Source organism: Sus scrofa, chromosome X (assembly GCF_000003025.6).
Source record: "Sus scrofa isolate TJ Tabasco breed Duroc chromosome X, Sscrofa11.1, whole genome shotgun sequence".
Classification (NCBI taxonomy): domain Eukaryota; kingdom Metazoa; phylum Chordata; class Mammalia; order Artiodactyla; family Suidae; genus Sus; species Sus scrofa.
The window spans coordinates 41,487,543-41,504,505 of NC_010461.5; the positions used below are offsets into that span (position 1 = coordinate 41,487,543).

The following is a 16,963-nucleotide window of genomic DNA, read 5'->3' on the forward strand; positions in this document are numbered from 1 at the left end:
CCTTAATGCTCAAGTTAAGTCAGGGGCTCATTTAAGATATACGCCAGTGAATACGTGTGAGAAAGCAGAAAAATAACTAAATTTGAGCCTCAACTAATCTGCATTTGATGTCCTACCAAATACCAAAATATTGTGTTCAGAGAATTAAACCAACAACTTACCTTTTCTCTCACATAAGCAGTATATGTGCATCGTAGTAAAACTCAATCCGAGTACAGCAAATGTGAATATTTAATATATATTTTTAAAAAATCTTCAAACTCTGTACCATTTGCTGAGAACAGATTTGATGGTTTATATGGGAATGCTTTTTTCCTCCACTAGGCAATAAACTCCAGGAGGAGAACCCTTTTACCGTTCCTCCCCCTTCATCACCCCCCCCCGGCCCCGCCCCGCCCCGCCCCACACACTCAGGTTATTTTGTTTGGGAAGGAAAAGGGAAAGACTGTAAAGGTTTCCTTCATTAGTGTGCAAGCATTCATTCAACAAACGTTTTATTGAGCAGCTAGGGAGAAACTGGGCCAGACTTGGGGGATTAAAAAAAAAAAAAAAAAAAAGAGACAAGCCTTTTTTTTTTTTTTTTTCCCACTGTACAGCAAGGGGGTCAGGTTATCCTTACATGTATACATTGCAATTACAGTTTTTCCCCCACTCTTTCTTCTGTTGCAACATGAGTATCTAGACATAGTTCTCAATGATATTCAGCAGGATCTCCTTGTAAATCTATTCTAGGTTTTGGGCTTATCAGACACAACCTAGAGACAAGCCTTTTGATGTCAAGAAATTCACAATTCCAATAGGGAGACGATACACAAGTAGTTATTTTACTAAGTTCTCGTTCGATTTTAGAGTGATACGTGCAAGTTCTAAGAAAGTACAGAAGACAGGGCAAGGAAGGTAGGGAAAGTGGTTGGGGAAATTTCCCGCGGGGGGTGGGGGTGGGGTGGCGGGTGGTGACGCGAGCCAGAAGACGCGGGGGCGGGGAACGGGTGATCGGGAGTGAGGAATGCGAATTTCAGGGTCCTTCTTGCGTCAGCAGGACTTTCTGTTCCCTCATCAATTGCATCACAAAACTGAACTCTCCAGGCGACTGCACACGGGAGCCCTGCCGCATCTAGAACTTGGAAGCTGAGACGCAAGGGCAAAAAGACCCGCCTGCCAAAGCGGCACTCCCGGCAGCGGGACGGGCCCGGTGGAGTCCTCGGAGGGACGGGGCAGGGCTGGGGGCGGGGTCGGCCGTGCGTGGGCTGGAGCCGGCTGGGCCCGCCCCTGGGGGCTGGCGCAGGAGCCGGGTGTAGATTGGTTGTGTGCATTTGTCGACCTCTCTTCATAGGCAGCACAGGCTGCTCTCGGGACTTTGATTGGCTCCCCGGGCGCTGAGTGGTCATTGGCTATGGTGGGTCGTCAGGGCGACTGAGAGGAAAAAGAGCAGGGGTGTTGGGCCTGACGGGCGAACCTAGGCTGCGGGTGGCTGGGCGGTTTCGCGGGGGTGGTGTACGGGAGAGCTGCGGTGCCCGGGGCGCCCAGGGCTGAGGCTGCAACTCCGGGAGGTACCTGAGCTAGTGGGCAGGCAAGGAGGAGCGGCCAGTGAGACGCCGCGGGCCGGGACCATGGGCTGCTTCTTCTCCAAGAGGCAGAAGGCTGAGAAGGAGTCGCAGCCCGAGGGCGAGGAGGAGCGGCCGAAGCAGTACAGCTGGGACCAGCGCGAAAAGGTAACCCAAGTCCCGTAGATGCTGGTCTCACCCCCTCCGAGCCTCTTGGCGAGGGTCCCCCGCCGCCCCGCAGCACCAAGGGGGGCTGACCCAGCAGCTGCTGCTCCCGCACGCGCGCTCTCTCCCGCGAGTAGTTGAAGTCGGAGTGAATGACTTTTTGGGGAGCCGAGAAATTGAGCGCTAAAGAGGGCGCCACGGAGGGCTGTGCAGCGCTGGAGGGGGGCCTAGAGCTCATTGTCCGGATTGATGGATCCTGCGGGCTTTCCCTTCTCGCTGCATCCCGGCCTTCGGTCCGGGGATGGACTCGAGGGAGGGAAGGGAAACCCGGGAATGCCCTAAATCTCACATCTGCTCGTTTCACCAGCAGCGCCCAGCGGGGTTTTGTGCAGTCCTCGAGTTACACATGGGACTGATTCTCATCTCTTTCGCGGCTTATGTTCTTTCTTTCTGTGGCTGTTTTCTCTTTTGTCTGCCCCTACCAGTAAATCTCTTTGGTGCCTCCTGATAGATTCCGCTGCTGAATTTTCTCAAGGACGAAGTGGACCGTTTGACCTACAGCTTTGCTTTCCCTCCTCTTCCAGTTACCCGAAAGGAATAAGGAAAATCGAATCAGCTTTGGAATGTGGGTTAAGACTGTAAGATGAAAATAACCAGCATAAGCCAAGCGATATTTTCCTGTTGTTTTAATGAATGAAAATGCCCTCGTTTTTACTTTTCTATATAGCCAGAAACGAACAAGCTTTGAGCACGTCCACCAGGGTTACACAAAACACACTTAGTCATAAATTTCATAATGCTTCCTCTTTCTACATAGTTCTCCATTTGACAGATTTATCAATTATTTTTCTCTTCCAAACAAAATGAGAAAAAATTTTAAGTGAGTGTTATGAACAGTTAACTCCTGCTTAATGCAACATATCTTTATGCAGAAATTCTTTCTGGTAAATTTCTTATTAAAGTTTTGATTCTATAGACCATCCTGCATGAATTCCAATCCCCAGCAGAATTTAATCATGTAAACTCAGTTCTCCAAGTGTCAGATTTAAGAAATTGGATGCTTTTTACAGACTTCTTGGCCCCATCTTTCTGCCTCTGGTTTCACAGGGTTGCCGGGTCTTTATTGATTCTCTCTTATCCATAGTTGATAGCAGCATTTTATTTATTTATTTTTTATTTTATTTTATTTTTGCCACGCCTGTGGCATGTGGAAGTTCCCAGGCCAGGTATCGAACCAGACCCGCAGTTGCGGCAATGTGGGATCCTAACCCACTGCACCACAAGGGAACTTCTGACAGTGGCAGCAGCAGTTTGTAACGTAGGAGTGGAAATACTTTACTTTCTGTCTTACAAGAAGATTGCATCTATTATTTAAAGTTATTTGGTGGACAATTTTTAAAAGATTCATTTACGTGGCCTTAGGGGTGTTTTGTTTTTTTGTTTTTTGTTTTTGGCCCCGCCCATGGCATGCAGAAGTTCCCAGGCTAGGGATTGAACCTGTGTCACAGTAGCTACCCAAGTCACTGCAGTGACAGTGCTGAATCCTTAACCGGCTGTGCCACAAGGGAATGCCAAAACTCAAGTACTTTTAGTTTTTTATTATTTTTTTTTTACTTTTTACCTTTTCTAGGACTGTTTCCCATGGCATATGGAGGTTCCCAGGCTAGGGGTCGAATCGGAGCTATAGCCACCGGCCTACACCACAGCCACAGCAATGCGGGATCCGAGCCGCGTCTGTGACCCACACCCCAGCTCACAGCACTGCCAGATCCTTAACCCACTGAGCAAGGTCAGGGATCGAACCCGCAACCTCATGGTTCCCAGTCGGATTCGTTAACCACTGCGCCACGACGGGAACTTCTGTTTTTTATTTAGAGTAGCTTGATTGCCCTCTGACTCATTACTTCATAATAAATTGTTTTACAGTTGCCTTTATTAACATAATGGTTCTGTTGAATGGAATCTCATTGATCAATCTTTCTCCTTTTAGATAAATGGATGTATTCTGTGATTTTTTTCCCCTTTTGGCACTTCGGCTAAGTAAACACACTGAAAAATAGAATAGTGGAGACCAACATCTAACCTTTTTCTCCCAAATGAGGGTATAGCAAACTTCCACATGTAGACATGGTTTTAAGCTTACAGGGAACACTTTTTGGGAACCCTACTAGGTACTAGAGTTGTAGGGGAGTAAGAGGTGTTACTGGGTATGTAAAATAAGCTCATGCTTCTGAGTTGTGTATAATAAAATCTCAGTCAACTGAACTACCCCAATTTTTCTAACTCAATAAGCATTATATTCTGAAAACAACCCCTTTTAAAAATCTTTTGGGGGAGTTCCCATCGTGGCTCAGTGGTTAACGCATCCGCCTAGGAACCATGAGGTTGCGGGTTCGATCCCTGGCCTTGCTCAGTGGGTTAAGAATCTGGCGTTGCAGATCTGGGCTGTGGTATGGGTTGTAGACGTGGCTTAGATGCAGCATTGCTGTGGCTGTGGCATAGGCTGGCAGCTACAGTTCCAATTTGACCCCTAGCCTGGGAACCTCCATATGCTGCGGGAGCGGCCCTAGAAGAGGCAAGAAGACAAACAAACAAACAAACAAAAAAAAACAAAAATCTTTTGGACTATTAGAGAAAGACAGTTACCAGCTGACATCGGGAGACAATGGAGATACCACATTTCCCATCATTGCCTTTTCTCTTTGGAACTTTTTCTTTTGGAATTGCTAGGCGTTCACTCTAGGGTACTTCTAATTTATGACAGCCTGCTAATGACTTTAAAGATTTTTTTTTCTAGCCCCTTACCTCTCATGAGGTTGATAGGGGTAGTGTGCAAATGTTCTGTATTAGTCCAGTGATACTTTTACTGAGTTTAGCATGGTCTTGCTTGCTCCTAGAGGATTTTACTTGTACCTTAAAAAGCATAGACTGCAGGAGCTCCTGGCATGGCTCAGTGGTTAACAAATCCAACTGGGAACCATGAGGTTGCGGGTTCGATCCCTGGCCTGTGCTCAGTGGGTTAAGGCTCCAGCGTTGCCATGAGCTGTGGTGTCGGTTGCAGACGCAGCTCAGATCCGGTGTTGCTGTGGCTGTGGTGTAGGCCGGTGGCTACAGCTCCGATTCGACCCCTAGTCTGGGAACCTCTATATGCCAAGGGAGAGGCCCTAGAAAAGACAAGGAAAAAAAAAAAAAAAAAGCGCAGACTGCAAATACAGTCCAGAGAACAGAAATGAGACATGTTGGATGTATACTAATGGAAAATGGTTCGTATTCAAAGTTTAGGTCTCTGTAATGTGATCATGGAGTATAACAGAAACAATTTTAAAGTTCACTCAGGCAGTTACCCTTCAACTGTAAGCCTTAACTGCAAGAACAAAGCGCATTGCCTGAAACGTTTCCTTGCCACTTGGAAAAGTGGTGTTTCAATTTTTCCTTAGGTTGTGTAATAAAAGTATCTTTATCAAGAGGCATCCTCTGGGTTTTGGGTTTTGAGCTGCGTAATTGGGTCAGTCTTAGGGGACTGAAGCTCGGAGAAGTTGTCTCAATTAGAAAGAATGTTTGGGGACTAAGTGTTGTCATGACAACTAATATACTGTAATCAACAGTGTAAAAAGCTCATTTTCTTTTGCTGACTTTGAAAAAGAAAAACGCTTACTGTACAATTACTCCATTAACATAAGGAAAAATATTTTTGGATTTTGAGATCTGTGTTTAAATCATTTGGAAAGAGATGCTTTTATCCTTGTTATCTGTGTGTTGCCTCCCATAACGAGGCAAACTATTCTGTATACACACACACACCAAGGAAGACTCAAAATTGTAAGAGCTGACTGGCTTTTTTGAGTTAAAACAGGAAATATTTGAATACAAAGGGAAGGTGAGTAGTACAGGAAAGTAGCTTTCATTTTCTGGTTATTCATACCAACACTCTACCTAGATGATAGAAATGATGGCATAGGAGTTCCCATCGTGGCTCTGCAGTTAATGAACCCGACTAGTATCCATGAGGACACAGGTTCGATCCCTAGCCTCGCTCAGTGGGTTGAGGATCCGGCATTGCCTTGAGCTGTGGTGTGGGTTGCAGACACGGCTCGGATTTCAGGTTGCTGTGGCTGCAGCTCTGATTGGAGCCCTAGCCTGGGAACCTCCATATGCCACTGGTGTGGCCCTAAAAAGCCAAAAGAAAAAAAATGATGGTATAGCTATGAAAACTGTATGGACAGCACATCTTGTATCCTCAGCTATAAAATGAAACCTGGCAGGAGTTCTTTGGTGGCTCAGTGGCTAAGGATCTGGCATTGTCACTGCTGTGGCTCCGGTCACTGCTGTGATGTGAGTTCGATGCCTGGCCCCAGGAACTTCTGCATGCTGTGGGTGTGGCCAAAAAATTTAAAAACTTAAAAAATAAAATGAAACCTGTAATGATTTCTCTACTATTTCATAAGGTAAAGGCTTGTCCCGAGGAAGAGGGGTTAGACAGTAATGGTCACCTCTGAAGCTAGAACTTTTTTTTTTTGTCTTATTGCCATTTCTTAGGCCGCTCTCTCGGCATATGGAGGTTCCTAGGCTAGGGGTCGAATCGGAGTTGCTGCTGGCTTACGCCACAGCCACAGCAATGCAGGATCCGAGCCGCGTCTGTGACCCACACCACAGCTCACGGCAACGCTGGATCCTTAACCCACTGAGCAAGGCCAGGGATCGAACCTCATGGTTCCTAGTCGGATTTGTTAACCACTGCACCACGACGGGAACTCCCTGAAGCTAGAACTTGGACCAGGGGTTGGACAGGACAGAACTAGTCTTACTATAAAGCAGATCTTAACTCCCAGACTTGTTCATTAGTGGGAGGAGTGGCTATGTGAAGAACCGATCTCCATGTCAGTCAAAACATTCAGAAAGATGGAGTTCCCATTGTGGCTCGGTGGTTAACGAGTCCGACTAGGAACCATGAGGTTGCGGGTTCGATCCCTGACCTTGCTCAGTGGGTTAAGGATCTGGCATTGCCATGAGCTGCGGTGTAGGTCGCAGATGCGGCTCGGATCCCACGTTGCTGTGGTTGTGGTGTAGGCCGGCGGCTACAGCTCTGATTGGACCCCTAGCCTGGGAACCTCCATATGCCACAGGAGCGGCCCCAGAAAAAGGCAAAAAGACAAAAAAACAAAACACACACACACACACACATTCAGACAGAGGTTGGATGGCGACCTACTAGAAGGAAGTGTCTGCATTGAATGGGGGCTAGATGCTGTTTTTAGCCCTTTAAGTACACAAGGTATTCTAGTTATCCATTGCTACATACCAAACCACCCCAAACTTAATAGCACAGAATAATGGCAAGTACTTATTCTGCTCACAGCTCTGCAATTTGTTTAGGGCTCAGCAGGGTTGGGTCTCTGCTTTACGTGGCATCAGCTGCGGCCGCTTGACTAGGCGGGAGGATCTGTTTTCAATGTGACTTCATCATAGAGCTGCCTGGCAAGTTGATGCTGGCTTTTGGCTGGAGCTCAGCTAGGGCTGAGGGCCTGGGGCCTATGCACGTAGCCCTGGCTGCTGCACGGCATGAAGGCTGAGTTCCAAGGGTGAGTGTCTTAAAAGAGACTGGCAGAAGCTGCATGGCCTTTTCTTTTTTTTTAATAATGGTTTTTATTTTTTCCATTATAGCGGATTTACAGTGTGCTGTCAATTTTCTACTGCACAGCGAGGTGACCCAGTCACAGATACATGTATGCATTCTTTTTTTTCACATTATGCTCCATCACAAGTGACCAGACATAGTTCCCAGTGCTATAAAGCAGGATCTCACTGCTTATCCATTCCAAAGGCAATAGTTTGCACCCAGATTCCCAGTCCCTCCCCTTGCCTTGGCAACCACAAGTGTGTTCTCCATGTCCACGATTTTCTTTTCTGTGGAAAGGTTCATTTGTGCCATATATTAGATTCCAGATGTAAGTGAAATCATATGGTATTTGTCTTTCTCTTTTGACTTCCTTCACTTAGTAGGAGAGTCTCCAGTTCCATCCATGTTGCTGCAAATGGCATTATTTTGTTCTTTTTCATGGCTGAGTCGTATTCCATTGTGTATATATACCACATCTTCTTAATCCAATCATCTGTGGATGGACATTGAGGTTGTTTCTATGTCTTGGCTGTTGTGAATAGTGCTGCAATGAACATCCGGGTGCATGTGTCTTTTTCAAGGAAACTTTTGTCCGGATATATGCCCAAGAATGGGATTGCTGGGTCCTATGGTAGTTCTATGTATAGTTTTCTAAGGTACCTCCATATTGTTCTCCATAGTGTCTGTACCAGCTTACCTTCCCACCAACAGTGCAGGAGGGTTCCCTTTTCTCCACACCCTCTCCAGCATTTGTTATTTGTGGACTTGCTACTGATGGTGCATGGCCTTTTCTACGTAGCCCCTTAAGTCAGGGAACATTACTTCTGCCACAGTTCATTGGTCAAGGCAATCACAGATGTCTACCCACGTCCAAGGGGAGAGGACCTCTTGAGGGGGGACGTGTCAGAGACCTTGTGAAAACGTGTTTTAAATCCTCTACATAAAGTTGTGGTTACTTAAAGGAAATAACTAGTTCTTTGTTTAATCATTTAAAAATAGCTTTAGCGAGATAGAACTCATATGCCATCTAATTTAGTAATTTAAAGGTTTCAATCCAATGGTTTTAATAGGTTCACGGGCTCATGTTACCATCCCTGATGTAGTTTTAGAACATTTTCATCCCTCACAACCCAGCCCCATTAGTAGTCATTCCCCACTCCCCTGAGCCCTTTGAAACCAGTTTTACTCTCTATCTCTATAGATTTGCCTATTTAGGACATTTATCAGTGGATTCATACCATATGTAGTCTTTTGTTCTTGGTTTCTTTCACTTAGCATGCTTTCGAGACTCATCCATATCATAGCGTACATCAGTAATTTATTTCTTTTTATTGCTGAATAACATAATATAGCATAACTATTTTATTTCATTTTATTTCTAAATAAATTTTGCTTATTTTACAATCGGTTTTGTTTATCCATTCATCAGTGGATAGACATTCAGATTATTTCCACTTTGGAGCCCTTACAAATAATGTGGCTATGAATATTTGTGGACAAGCCTTTGCATAGACACACATTTTTATTTCTCTTGGAGATATACTTAGGAGTGGCATTCCTGGGTCGTATAGTAAGTAACCCTGTGTTTAACTTTTTGAGAATCTGCCAAACCGTTTTTCAAAGGGTCTGCACCATTTACATTTTTGCCAGCAGTGTGCAAGGGTTCCAGTTTCTTCACTCACATAAAATGAGAAAAGAGGAAAAAGCACGTCGAGTGGACAGTGTATGGGACCGGGGTTTTAATTTGCATTTTGCCCTATGCTCCGTCTCGCCAGTCGGGTCATTCAGCTTTTCCAGCTCTCAGTTTCCTAAGAGCCCTTCTAGGTCTTCAGTTCTTTGAGCATCTCAGGCGAGGGGGTAAGCATTGCTAGCAGCACTCAGGCAAATCTGAGTGAACAGAGGGAAAAGTGATAGGATGTAAAATGAGATTAAGAATAGATGAGATTGGAGTTCCCGTCGTGGCGCAGTGGTTAACAAATCTGACTAGGAACCATGAGGTTGCGGGTTCGATCCCTGGCCTTGCTCAGTGGGTTAACGATCCGGCATTGCCGGGAGCTGTGGTGTAGGTCGAAGACTCGGCTCAGATCCCAGGTTGCTGTGGCTGTGGTGTAGGCCGGTGGCTGCAGCTCCAATTCGACCCCTAGGCAGGGAACCTCCATATGCCGCGGGAGCAGCCCTAGAAAAGACAAAAAGACAAAAACAAAAAAAAAAAGAAAGAAAGAAAGAAAGATGATACGAAAAAATCCTTTCCAATCCTGATGTGTTACCCAGTCTGTGTTATTTTGTCATGGCAGCCAGTCTTAGTCTGCTCAGGCCCTTATGAACGGGGGTGCTTAAACACCAGGAATTTATTGCTCCTGGTTCTGGAGGCTGGGAAGTCCAAGATCAAGGCACCAGCATATGCAGTATCTGGTGTCAAAGATAAATACAGCTGGACATTATTAGTTAAGGCAATGAAAACAGATTTTGTTCAGTAACTCCTGACAGGGGAAAGAGCTGAGCTCCGTTTTGCTTTGTGCCAAGGTGATATGAGCCATGTGAAGGAGACGGAGGGAGTGGGGAGAGCAGGGGCTCAGGGGAGCCCGTGAAGTGAACAGCTACCCAGTTGGTCCTTGCAAATGAGATTAGGCCAGCCGTGCTGGTTAGCTGGCATTTCTGGAAGTTATCCTCCCACGGAGCCTGGTAAACAGAGGCCCTGTCCTTCGCAATAAGTACGTTTCAAAGGAATGGCTCTCAGGTCCTGGAGAGAAAGACACTTTGCAGGTATAAGAGATACAGCCACAATTGTCAGCACTTTTTAATAAATGCTCTGAGAAAGAGAGGTCAGGGGCCTATCATCAGATGTTGGCTGGAACAAATAGTAAATTTTCTCGCAGGGTTGAGCTTTCTCAGACTGGCATTTGAATAGGGGCCAGGGCCCTTCTAGTAGCCTAGTGCTACGAGAAGCCATGCTAGAGTGTGGTCAAGTCTCTTGGTACAGGGATTTGGACAGACGTGCAGTGTGCCAAGAGCCCTGCAGTCCTCACTGGTGACAGCCCACTTCCTTCTTGTAGTCAGCTGCCTTCTTGCTCTATGCTCACATGGCCTTTCCGCCGCCGTGCCTGCCTGTGCATGGAGCGAGTGAGAGAGAGATCGCTTCTGAAAAAGGGCACAAATCCCAGCATGAGGGCCCCTCCCTCACGACCCCTTCCCAACCTAATTACCTCCCAAAGTCCCTGCCTCCAAATACCATCACATTGTGAGGTTACCGGGCTTCAACATACGGCTCTTGAGAGGACAGAAAATGTTCAGTCTGTAAACACAGCCCACGCAGACAATGAGAGCAGCTCAGTAACTTTAAAATTAAGAATAGGGAGTTCCCGTTGTGGCTCAGTGGGTTAAGAACCCTGCTAGAATCCATGAGGATGCAGGTTTGATCCCTGGCCTTGCTCGGAGGGTTAAAGAGCTGGGGTTGCTGCAAGCTGCGGCATGGGTCACAGATGCAGCTCAGATCCAGTGTTGCTGTGGAACTAATTATATATTAATACCATTGAAATTTCTGTTAAATAGTGTATATCGTATGTCATCTATAATTTCTCATACAAAAATTTGCAAAATCCCTTTTTAGTAAGAAGTATTAACTATTTTATCTTTGTCTAAACATTGGTTTGTTTCCGACTTAAATTCTCAGATAAATGTGTTTGCAAACTTTTGAACCTGCTGTCTGGGCCTCAGGCAGAGATAATTTGGCCAGACTCTTGAAGCCCACATCAATTCCCCAGGAAAAGAGACACATTTTACATAAAAGCTTTAAGGAGTTTCTAATCCAGTGAGAGAAACCATAAACTGAAGCCGAAAGATTCCTCTTGCTTATTGAGTTTGAGGCCTTGGTAGAGGCAGGCCATCTCCTGGGCTCCTTTTCAGACAAATCTCTTGGTGGCACTCACACCCACCGTGGGAGGGGGACTGGTGCCCAGAAGAAGGCCGGAGAATGTCTGTCATCCTCCTTAAGGCCTAAAGCAGAACTGACTTCAGCCACTCTTGTGTGTTCCCTACGCGACCAAGATCCCGTTAGCCTGCTCTGCGGCCACATTCCCATCTCCTTCCACAGGGTCGACCAAGCAAAAGGCAGCTCCGCTTCCTTTTTCCTGCAGGTCGGGACAGAGGTGAATGAAATGGAGAGGCCCAGGGGTGCCTCTGCCTGGCTTTCTGTAGAACGATCATATATATCTTCCTACTCAGAAATTGGCCAACGGTGGGAGTTCCCACTGTGGCTCCGTGGGTTAAGAACCTGACTAGCATCCATGAGGACAAGGATTCCATCCCTGTCCTCGATCATGGGGTGAAGGATCCGGCGTTGCCGTAAGTGGTGGTGCAGGTGGCCAACACGGCTCGGCTCCCACGTGGCTGTGGCTGTGGCATAGGCCGGCAGCTGCAGCTCCAATTTGACCCCTAGCCTGGGAGCTTCCATGTGCCACGGGTGCAGCCCTAACAAGACAAAAAAAAAAGAGAGAGAGATACCTGGAGACCACCTGCCTCTGGTTACAATCTGAGGTAATCAATTTAAGTGGTTAAAATGAATTCAACAAAGACAGGTGCAGTGCCTCCATGGTGCCAGACACTGTTCTAAACGCTGGCGACAATAGGGGTTTACGGAACAGATGATCCCTTCCCTCGTGGAGCTTATGTTCCAAGGGAGGGCAGGGGGAAGACGGACAATACATATAGTTCAGAGGAATATGTTAAAAGGAAGCTAAGTGCTTTGGAGAAAAATAAGGGTGAAGGCGTAATATTGGAGGAGGTGTTTCTCTTTTTATCCCCCATTGGTGAACTCCTTTTTTTTTTTTTTTTTGACTTGCATTACCTCTTTTTTTTAAGTTTTATTGAAGTAGAGTTGACTTATGCGGTTGTGATCATTTCTGCTGGACAACAATGTGATTCAGTTATACATGTACACACGTCCATTCTCTTGCAGACTTTTTCTGTTTTAAACAGATGGGTTATAGAGTTCAGGCCTAAAGCTTTAGATACATTAGGGGACATAGATTGGGGTTTTTTTCCTTCCTTTTTTTTTTTTGTCTTTTCTAGGGCTGCACCTGCAGCATATAGAGGTTCCCAGGCTAGGGGTCCAATTGGAGCTGTAGCCGCCGGTCTACACCACAGCCACAGCAACGCAGGATCCGAGCCGCATCTGCAACCTACACCACAGCCCACGGCAATGCCAGATCCTTAACCCACTGAGCGAGGCCAGGAATCGAACCCGAAACCTCATGGTTCCTAGTCGGACTCGTTAACCACTGAGCCACGACGGGAACTCCATAGATTGGTAATGTCATGTAGGTACTCAGGAAAAGGAGAAGCAGGCTCCTGGTTGAGGGAAACTGGAAAGCTTCACAGAAAAAAATTTGACAGGTGGGCACGTAGAACTAGGAGAGAGCCTTCTGGGCAGAGGAGAATCAGGGGGCATAGACAGGTCTCAGCAAGTGCTTCAGCTCTACTGAGGAATAAAGTTCCCATAGGGGGGCAGTGGGAGTTAGGACTAAAATGTAACTTGATGTCACATGATGGTGACTTACAGCAAAAGGTTTTCTAATAACTTCCCCATTTGTACACAACCTGAGATAAATCTAACTTGGTTGTGGTGCTTTCTCATAGGATTGATTTGCTTTGCATTTTTTTTTTTTTTTTGTCATTTTTGGCTGCCCCCATGGCATTTGGAGCTCTGGGCCAGGGATCAGATCAGAGCCACAGTCTCGACCTAAGCTGCAGCTGCTACAACGCTGGATTCCTAACCCACTGTGCCTGTGCTGGGCCAGGGATTAAACCTGCCTCCCAGCTGCTCTCAAGATGCTGCGGATCCTGTTCCTCCACAGGGGGAGCTCCTGCTTTGCAATTTTTAAATACCATCCATAAGCATGTGTGAAATGGATCTAAACTTTTCTTCCTTCTTTCCTCTCTCTTTTCTTTCTTTCTGCCTGACTTCCTTCAGTGTTTTTGTTTGTTTGTTTGTTTTTGTCAGTGCCTGCAGCATGCAGAAGCTCCATGGCCAGGGATCAAAACCAGTCACAGCAGTGACCTGAGCCACAGCAGTGACAATCCACTAGGCCACCAGGGAACTTCCTAAAATTTTCTTTTGTTCCGACTTTTTCTTATTAGAGTCTTGCTGGATAGACTAGTAGCATAGTTAGTTCTTTTTATGTTGTCTTTAAGGGTTTTCATAAAGCCGGGATGAATAAAACAAGAATCTGGTATTCCCTTTGTGAAAACTCTTTAGCCACTGATTCTACTTCTTTCTAGTAGTAATAGCTTTTAACTTTTTGAATTGGTTGTGGTAAGCTAATTTTAAAGACATTTATTCAATTCATGGACAAAATCTTAAGTTGTTGGTATGAAATTGTTAATATTCCTTTTTAACTTCTACTTTATTTATAACATGCCCCTGTTCATTCATGCTGTCTGTGTTTTCATTCTCCTTTTCTTGATTATTCCTGTCAAGTTTGCCTAATTTTTAAGTCCCCCCCCAAAAAAAACGATTTTGGGTTTTGCTGATGTTTTCTATTGTGTATTTGATTTCTAAATCATTAATCTCTCCTATTATTTTCACTTTTTTTCCTTCTACAGAAAGTAGATTTATTCTATTATTGTCTAATTTCTTCACATGGACATTTAACTCATTAATCTGAGAGGTTCTTTTTTTAATCTTTGTCTTTTTAGGGCTGCAACCCTCCTCTTTAGGGAGGTTCCCAAGCTAGGGGTCAGATTGGAGCTATAGTTGTCGGCCTACACCACAGCCACAGCAACGAAGGATCCTACACCACAGCTCACGGCAATGCCAGATCCTTAACCCACTGAGTGAGGTCAGGGATCGAACCTGACTCATGGATACTCCTCAGGTTTGTTAACCACTGAGCCACAACAGGAACTCCTGAGAGTTTTTATTGTAGCGATTTACGGTTATACATTTCCCCAAAGCACCATTTTTGCTGCACCTCATATATGGTGTCTTAATGTTTAATTCTAAGTATTTTAGGTTTCGATTATGATTTTTTTAACCCTTGAATTATTTAGCAGTGTGTCTTTAAATTTTCGAATAGGCAAGGATTCTTAAAAGTGTCTTTTATTATTAACTTCTAACTTATTTGCCTATTGTTCTATATAATGGCCTGTGCATTATCTGTTATTTAAGATTTGTTGAGGGGTTCCCTTAAAGCCTAGCGGTTAAGGATTTGGCATTGTCACTGCTGTGGTTCAGGTTTGCTCCCTGACATGGGAACTCCCACATGCTGTAGGCATGGCCAAAAATAAATAAAATAAAGTAAAATTTGTTGAGGCTTTCTTTATGATTTGGTGCTAGTACATAATTTTTTTAAAAAAAATCTTCAATGTGCCATTCCCGTCAGTAACAAACCCAACTAGTATCCATGAAGACTGGGTTCGATCCTTGGCCTCACTCAGTGGGTTAAGGGTCTGGCATTACCCTGAGCTGTGGTGTAGGTTGCAGACGTGGCTCGGATCCCGAGTTGCTTGTGGCTGTGGCGTAGGCTGGAAGCTACAGCTCCAGTTCAACTCCTAGTCTGTGAAATTCCATGTGTTGCTGGTGCATCCCTAAAAACAAAACAAAACAAAACCAAAAACCAAAACAAAATAAAAAAACAACCTTCAATCTGTGCTTGAGAAAAAAATGTGAGTATACTCTACTTGTTGGATGCAGAACTCAAACTTACTCATTGTGTAGTTTGGATCTCCTAGATTCTCGGAGTTTGGTTTTTGTTGGGTTTTTTTTTTTTTTTTTTTTTTTTCTACTTGACCAATTGATAATTGAGAAGCAGCACTTGAAGACACTCCTTAGATTTCAATTTGCCAGTTCTGAGGATTTGGAGAGGTGCTGAACCACTGTCCAAGTTAGTCCCCACCCGTTTTTCTCAGCTCTTCACCAGCATAGGGTTTCTGCCCTGCCCCAGATTGGCTCCCAGGGAAATCTGGACCAGAAGTCTGAGTCCCAGCAGGTGTAGGAGAAGCATCGCTGTCTCAAGATTTGCGAGGGGGCGAAACACGAGCAAAAATCTCAGAGGTTCCTTTTCTATTTTATCCTCCCACACCCACCACAGGGGTTTCTCATGGTTTCCCCTTTTCTGGTGTTTTCTCTGCCTGATCCATTTGGGATGAGTCTTGGGCAATGGGGAGCCAGCAACTACACTATTCAAGTAGCTTGGTAGAGACCGAACTGGAACACAGTACCTTTACATATGTGTGTCGCCTGTGAAATCCTAGGAGTGAAATTGCTTGAGCATGTCTTCCCATTTTAAACCTGTTGCCTCCTATATGTTTGTTCGTTTGTTCTTTCTTTCTTTATTATTTTTTTTTCTTGCTTTTTAAAAAAATTTTTGGTGTGTGGCACGACCAACCTCCAGGCACATAAATCAGAGCCATGCTTTTTCAAACCTGTGGGCAGAATAATAGAAAGTATTAGGGGTGGTTAACACGAACTAAGTATTCTGTGAAACTGTTATTTCATTGGTATGTGTACATGCACAAATACTCAAAGGTACATGCACTGGAGCGTGTACTAATGTGGATTGTAGTCCAAAAAGTTGAAAACTATTGGACTAGAGAAACTAGGAATCACTTTTGACCCATCCTTCTGCCTTACCTCCTACAGCCATTGAATTACGAAATCTGCTGGTGGGACTTCCTCAGTATTTCTCAAATTCCTCCCATCTTCCTCTTCCCGGCCAACCACTGCTCTGGTTCCAGCCTTTTCTGGATGATTGCAACAGCCACACTCCACTTGTCCTTATTCTCACCAGAATAATCTTCCCCAAGTGTACATTTGCTTATTTAAATCCTTCTGTGGTACCCTGTTACCCACAGATAACTTCCAACTTCATCCCACGGCCCCTGCCTATCTCTGTGGCTTAACTTGCTCCATCGCAGTATCGCTGCTAACACCAAACTACTTTCTGTTTTCCTCACACTGCCAGAAGAGTTTCATTGTGTTCATTCTTTCACTCTTGCCTGGTGTGGGAAGGGAGGATCCTTTTTTTTTTTTTTTTTGTCTTTTTAGGGCCACACCGCAGCATATGGAGGTTCCCAGGCTAGGGGTCCAATCGGAGCTCCAGCTGCTGGCCTACACCACAGCCCCAGCAATGTGAGATCCGAGCCGCATCTGCGACCTACACCACAGCTCACGGCAATGCTGGATCCTTAACCCACTGAGAGGCCAGGGATTGAACCTGCATCCTCATGGATGCTAGCCGAATTCATTTCCACTGAGGCACAACAGGAAGTCCAGAAGGGAGGATCCTTTACTCCCACCCCTTTTACCTAGTAAACTTCAGCTTATTCATTGTCACCTCATACAGGAAGTCTTATACCGCTACTTCCCCTGCCCCTCAGTGTCCCTCTGTGTTTCCTGAATATTCTGGGTACTTCTCATTCTACAGCCAGGTTGTTTTAAAATCATCTGTTTAGGTTAGTGTTTACTTCTTTTACGGAAAGAGCTGGTCGTATGCATTGTGGCCCTTAAAACAACGTCTGCTTCATATTGGGTGTTCAAATGTTGGTTGACTGAAGTTCTAGAAAGTTAAAGTGCCTTTTTCATTCACGTTGTTCATGGGTGACAAAATTGACACTAGAAAACAGGTGGCTCCTATTGCCT

At 45.3% G+C, this 16,963-nt stretch overlaps 1 protein-coding gene and 1 long non-coding RNA gene across 3 annotated transcripts in view; one reads left to right on the plus strand and one right to left on the minus strand.

Moving 5' to 3' along the window:
* Positions 1,324–16,963, plus strand: part of RP2 (RP2, ARL3 GTPase activating protein) — a 45,945-nt gene continuing 30,305 nt past the window's right edge. The window contains exon 1 of the mRNA XM_003360282.4: positions 1,324–1,712. Within this exon, the coding sequence (XP_003360330.1) occupies positions 1,611–1,712 (102 nt within the window). The 5' untranslated portion in view covers positions 1,324–1,610. The remainder of the gene's footprint in view (positions 1,713–16,963) is intronic.
* LOC106506955 overlaps positions 7,979–16,963 on the minus strand; it is an 84,229-nt gene continuing 75,244 nt past the window's right edge. Inside the window, exons 3-4 of one of the 2 annotated variants that reach the window (XR_002340754.1) lie at positions 15,544–15,747; positions 7,979–9,213 (exon numbers count right to left, since the gene is read on the minus strand). This is a non-coding gene — a long non-coding RNA (uncharacterized LOC106506955). Of the gene's footprint in view, positions 9,214–9,479; positions 10,432–15,543; positions 15,748–16,963 lie in introns of those variants that run through there. The other variant, XR_002340755.1, reaches the window with a different exon arrangement.